This window comes from Triticum urartu, chromosome 4, assembly GCF_003073215.2.
Source record: "Triticum urartu cultivar G1812 chromosome 4, Tu2.1, whole genome shotgun sequence".
NCBI lineage: Eukaryota > Viridiplantae > Streptophyta > Magnoliopsida > Poales > Poaceae > Triticum > Triticum urartu.
This window is the reverse complement of record NC_053025.1, coordinates 386397664-386403944: the sequence shown is the minus strand read 5'-3', so window position 1 is coordinate 386403944 and position 6281 is coordinate 386397664. Positions and strand designations below refer to the sequence as shown.

Here is a 6281-nt window from a genome sequence, read left to right as displayed (position 1 = left end):
AATTTAGGCCAAGTCTCATACTTAACTAAAATTCATTTGCTTTTCTAAATAAAAATAAAACTGAAACAAAAAAAGGCAAAAGGAAAACAACCCCCCCCCCCCCCCCCCCCCCCCGACTAGGCGTTGGCCCAGTTGGCCGTGTGGCCGAGCGGCCTGCCGGCCCACCCCCGCGTGCCCCATGGCCTACTAGCCCCCACCCGAAACCTTAATCACTCTACTCCTCCCGCACGACCCCCCACTCGACTCGCACAACCCCCACTCCTCCTGACCAATGCCCCCGCTCCCTCTCGCTCTCCAGCGCTGCCGCTCCCTGCACTCGATTCCTTGTCGCGCCGGAGCCCTACCTCGCTGGAGTGCCCATGCCCGAGGAACCGCCACCTCGCGCCGTCCTCGCGCCATCGCCTCGCAGGAGCTCCTCCCATGGCCACCGTCTGGTTCTTCGCTTCTGTGCCGCGCCAAGCCGTATCCTCACTGGAGATGGACGGATCCCGGAGGCCCCGTCACAGATCCGGCCTCCCTCGCCTTCCTCCCCCTCACCGGAGTCCCCCTAGTCGCCCGCCGCCATCGCTGGAACCTCCCCGACCTCCTTCTCGCGCGTCGCAGCCACGCCTCGTCGCGCCCGCTCCTCGTCAATGGCTGTGAGCGCCCCTTCCTCTCCTTTCTCCTCGCTGCGGTCACCGCTGCCCCGCCTGACCCTCGCGCGTCGCTCCGCGTAACACTGCCCGCGCCACGGCCGCACGCCGCGTCCACTGGTCGTGGCTCCGGCTGCGCTCCCCATGCTCCATGGCGTGCTCCACGCCTGACTTGGCCTCTTTTCCCTCGTCATGTGCTTTTGGTACTACTTCTCAGTCGCTCATCCTACCGTGCTGGCCATGCCCGCCGTTCCTGCTCGCATCGCCGAGGCCACCCGTCGCTGACGCTGCAACCCCTGGTTCGCCATGCGCCCGCCGGCGCTTGCTGGCGCCCGGAGCCGCGCCCCGGTCCCTGCGCCCATCTGACCATGCCACCCATGGCTGCCGGCGGGCAGCCCCTGGTGGCTATGCCTCTGGCTCGATCCAGCCCCTGGTGGGTTGGGGGTTAAGCACTAACCCCCCAATCCACAATGTTGGAAGGGCCCAGAACTTGTAAAATAAATAAATCAATAAATAAAGATGTAAAATAATAATTAATATAATTAATTAATTAAATGAATTAAATAATTTAACTAACCATGTTAAGTAGCCAAATTACCTTTTTAGTTAAATAAACTATTAGGTTAACTAAAAAGTGAATGGCATGTGGGTCCCAAGACCCAGTTGACCAGTCAACTATTGATTGGTCAACTGTTTACTGGACCTCCTTGGATCCTACCTGTCAGCCTCACTTTGCCTCTGGTTGGGTACACTTCTGGATACCCATGGACATTTTCCTTTTATTTTTGAATTAATATTAATTCTAGAATTTATTCAAACTTCGAAAAATAATATAAAATAAACTGTTAGTCAGATGAAAATACTTTGTACATGAAAGTGACTTAGAACAATGAGACGAATCCGAATACACAGTCCGTTCATCCGCCACACGTCCCTAGCATAGCGAACGTGCAACATTTCACCTTTGGTTCATCAGTCTGAAAACATGAAACACCGGGGATACTGTCCCAGTTGTTTCCCCCTTCACCGGTATCACCTCCTACTGCGTTAGGGCACACCTGGCACCGTTACTTGTGATGTCATGCATCGATATGCATCTGTTTGCATTGTATTCATTGTTTCTTCCCCCTCTTCTCTCCGGTAGACTACGAGACTGACGCCGCTGTTGGTGCCCCAATCGACTACGTTGTTGACGACCCCTCCTTGCCAGAGCAACCAGGCAACCCCCCTTGATCACGAGATATCACCTATTCTTCTCTCTACTACTTGCATTAGAGTAGTGTAGCATGTTACTGCTTTCCGTTAATCCTATCTCGATGCATAGCCTGTCTTTGCTACTACTATTGTTACCTTTACCTGCAATCCTAAATGCTTAGTATAGGATGCTAGTATTCCATTAGTGGCCCTACACTCCTGTCCGTTTTCCATGCTATACTATCGGGTCGTGATCACTTGGGAGGTGATCGTGGGTATACACTTATATACATAATACATGATGCTTGTGGTGACTAAAGTCGGGCCGGCTTGTTGAGTACCCGCGGTTGATTCACGGATTGGGGGCTGAAAGGAAATACTTTCTTGACGGCCCTCTGGGTGGACCTTTGTGGCGGAGCGACAGGCCAGGTTGAGACCACCTCTTAGTCTGGCATTCTGCAGTTCAGTCCACATATACTACCCCTTTCTTTGACACCAATGCATATGTAGCGTAGTTCCTTGCTTGCGAGTACTTTGGATGAGTACTCACAGTTGCTTTGCTCCCCATTTTCCCCCTTTCTATACCTGGTTGTCACAACCAGATGCTGGAGCCAGGAGCCAGACGCCACCGTCGACGACGACTCCTACTACACTAGAGGTGCCTACTACTATGTGCAGGCTGCCGCCGACGACCAGGAGTAGTTTAGGAGGATCACAGGCAGGAGGCCTGCGCCTCTTTCGATTTGTATCCTAGTTTGTGCTAGCCATCTTATGGCAACTTGTTTAACTTATGTCTGTACTCAGATATTGTTGCTTTTGCTGACTCATCTATGATCGAGCTCTTGTATTCGAGCCCTTGAGGCCCCTGGCTTGTAATATGATGCTTGTATGACTTATTTTATTTTTAGAGTTGTGTTGTGATATCTTCCCGTGAGTACCTGATCTTGATCGTACACGTTTGCATGTATGATTAGTGTACGATTGAATCAGGGGCGTCACAGTGTTTGCATGTGTGCCCGATTCCAAGCGGCACCAAAGGAATCGCATCAGCTCGCTGTGAAGCGAATTCTTCAATATTTGGCTCACATCCCAACACTAGGATTATGGTATCCAAAGGGCTCAGAGTTTGATCTAGTTGGATGGCAAGTCCACATCAGGCACATGCCACTTTCTTGGACGATCTCTTGTCTGTTGGTCTTCAAAGAAGTAGAACTGTGTATCCCTCTCCAGTGCTAAATCTGAATACATTGCTGCTGGATCTTGCTATGCTCAGCTTCTCTGGATGAAGCAAACTCTCAAGGATTATGGCACCATCCTGAAGCATGTGCCACTCTACTACAACAATGATAGCGCCAGCAAGATTGTCAACAATCCTGTTCAACACTCGAAGACAAAGCACATTCAGATCCGTCATCACTTTCTCAGAGATCATGTCATGAAGGAAGACATTGATATCATACACGTCAAGACTGAAGAGCAATTGACAGATATCTTCACGAATCCCATGGATGAGAAAAGGTTTTGCAAGCTGCTGTGTGAGCTAAATATCTTAGAATCCTCGAATGTCCTGTGAATGGACACACATCCTAACGCTTATGCATGCTAATGACTTAGATGTGCAACACACGAAGTAACGTATATCTTGAATTCATGAACACTTACCCTCTAAGTGTGAATACATTAATGTGGAATTTTACTTCGGAGCACCACGATAATTGTGCGCCATGTCTGGGTCTAATATTTCCTATACGGTGGGTAACGCCACCACCACACTTTCTTGAAGATTTTCATTTGGCGTCATGTGTGCATTATCTTCATATCTGGGTTGTCTTCAACATTGGTTTAACTTCAAGGTTTATCTTTGCAATGTTGATTTGGTCTTCACTGGTATATTTATATATATGTGTTCTGTCCTATACAACATTCACTTATATCTATGTCTTCAAATTTGCTATTTTCCGAACTAAGTGAATGTGATGGGACCCTAACCCCTTCTGTGCTTATCCCTCAAATTCTCTCTGTCTCTTCATATGCATTTTGTTGACACGTGTCGAATGTCTTCACTGTGTCCGAAGATACAGAGGCACACATTTAAAACGCTTTTAATGCACTTATCCTTTTTGCATGAATACCGGAGAAGCCAGAACGACCACCCGACAAACCAGGCGCGCATGGGGACGTGGCTCAACTCTCAATGAGTTGCATGCATGCCACGTGTCCACTAGATGTGAACCGCCAGGGGCACCCGCATAATTGCGCTGCGCAACCCCCTCCTTATAAATACTCCACCCCATGCAGTCAAAATTGCTTCTCCCACCTCGCCGTCTCGCTCAAACCCTAGCGCCACCGCTAGCCTCAGTCGACGCCGGAGACGAAGCGCTTAGCTACTGCGACCTCTTCGACGCCGTCTTCACACCGGCCGCGGACATCACCCTCTCCTCCGCCACCGTAGGTGTCTTCCGCTGCCAAGTTAGGGCATGGGAGATTGGGCTGCTCAGCATCCTCTTCGCCTCGTCTAGTAGTTCTTCGTGCGGTAAATAAAACTCACTTCTTACTGCCTGTTTGATCCGTTGAATCTGTCAACATCTTACAAAAGTGGTTTCTACACTTCCAAATCTACTTCCTTCTGTATCTGCATCTCATAACTTGCAAGTATATTCACTTATGCCTCATAACTAGTTAGATTCCTCACTTGTACTTATTCATGGATTCGTACAAATCTGGAACCAACTCACTTCAATAAGTGAATGTCTTCACACTATGAGGTTAATGTCTTCAAACTGATTTATCTTCAAAATCTTCTAAGAATGCATATGACCTCTTCCCCTTCCCTCGCATCTCTAATGCTGTCACAGGTACATCTCCATGGGAGAATCCCTTGGTTCTAATAGTCTGCATTCATTTGCAGAGTTCTTACAGCATCATATTAACTCTCCAGAAGCCAGTTTTTGTCTGATGAGCAGATTGAAGCCAAACACAGATATGAAGCCTTTCTGTTTGAGTCCAATGGCATCAAGCAAATCTGCAAAGAAGGGTGGCAGAGAGCGCCTTGGTAACACTGCTATGGATTTGCCACCAGATCTGTATGAGTTGTACAAGTCTGATCCAGAGGAAACCTATGGAGAACGCAAGACTCGAGTCCAATGGATTCGAAGATATTGGGCAGAGAAATGGTTTTTGTACAACTTCGTCACAAATGAATATGCGAAGAAGAATGCAGTGAGGCCTCCATGGGCAGATATTGTGCATAAGAAGCTTATGCCCAAGACAAAGGCTGAAGCCATTGCCCAGGGCTTCTATCCTTGCATGGTCAGAGGACCTTGGCCTGCTGATACCGACCCATCCACTCTCCTATGGTGTCACAACGATGAGTTATTTGAGCAAAATCTTTAGTTTGCTAGGGCTTCAGCTGTGCAGAACAAGAGAACTGGTACTTGACTTCAATCCTGGCCCAGTAGCTCCAAGGTCGGATGGAAGTCATGAAGAAAATCAAAATACCATTAGCCCCTTTGATAGCTTCGATGGGCTTCTCTCCCACATTGCTGCCCAAAGGGCCACTGTCGATGAGGCTGCTGGTGAAGAGGAACATGCTGAAGTTCTAGAGCCGCCAAAGCCTAAGAAGTCTAAAGCTTCAAAGCCCTCTACTACTCCCAAAGCTTCAAGAGTGCAGCCTTTGAAATCTACACCTCCTGAATCTAGTGTGTAGTCTGAAGATCAATCCCGCGTCTCCAAGAAGACCAAGAAGCCCAAGAAGATTTCCGGGCATGATCTTACTCCTGCCAGCATTCTGCGCAATGAGGAAAATGTAATTAATCTATCAAGTGACGAAGATCTTGCTGATGATGCTCTGGAGATGCTCATCAAGAGCAAGCAGGAGGCTGAAATCTTCAAGGATTTGCCTCTGTTTGATGCGGATATTCTCAATCACTTCATTGATGAATGGTTTGAAGATCCCACCATCAACATTGATGATCTGTAGCTGCCAGTTGATATAAACGTCACATTTCAGGGCTGGATTGCCAAGGAACTTGCTATTGCTTAGAAAATTGTTGAGCTGAAGAACAAGATCGATTATGAGAAGGCCCAGTTTAAGAAGTATATGGCCAAGCTCAGCGTTGTTGATGTTCAAAACTTCAAACAGATGATGACTGACCTCAAAGCCCAATTCAACAAGAAGCATGAGGAAGCCAAAGGCTCTCGTGACCACATGAAGTACTACACTGAGAAATGCATTCAGGCTCACAATGAGGCTGAGAAGAGAAAGGAACTTGGGCGTCCAGGCATCGACCCCAAGCTTGCTGCCAAGAAGAAGAAGAAGAAGCCCACTGAAGTCGCACCGGAAGCCCCAAGGCAGGAAAGCCCAAGCATAATCTTCCCTGCCAGTATGACTAGATCGAAGCCAAAGGTCACTTCAGCAGCTTCAGAGCAGAAAAAGACTAGGAAAGCTGAGGCTGA

At 48.4% G+C, this 6281-nt stretch overlaps 1 protein-coding gene across 1 annotated transcript; it reads left to right on the top strand.

The window, feature by feature from the left end:
* The first annotated feature begins 251 nt into the window (after nucleotides 1–251).
* LOC125554768 lies at nucleotides 252–5805 on the top strand. Its single transcript, XM_048718197.1, has 3 exons — nucleotides 252–638; nucleotides 2429–2484; nucleotides 5533–5805. The coding sequence occupies exons 1-3, from the start codon at nucleotides 272–274 to the stop codon at nucleotides 5803–5805; spliced, it is 696 nt and encodes a 231-aa protein (XP_048574154.1). The 5' UTR covers nucleotides 252–271.
* The last annotated feature ends 476 nt before the right edge of the window (nucleotides 5806–6281 follow it).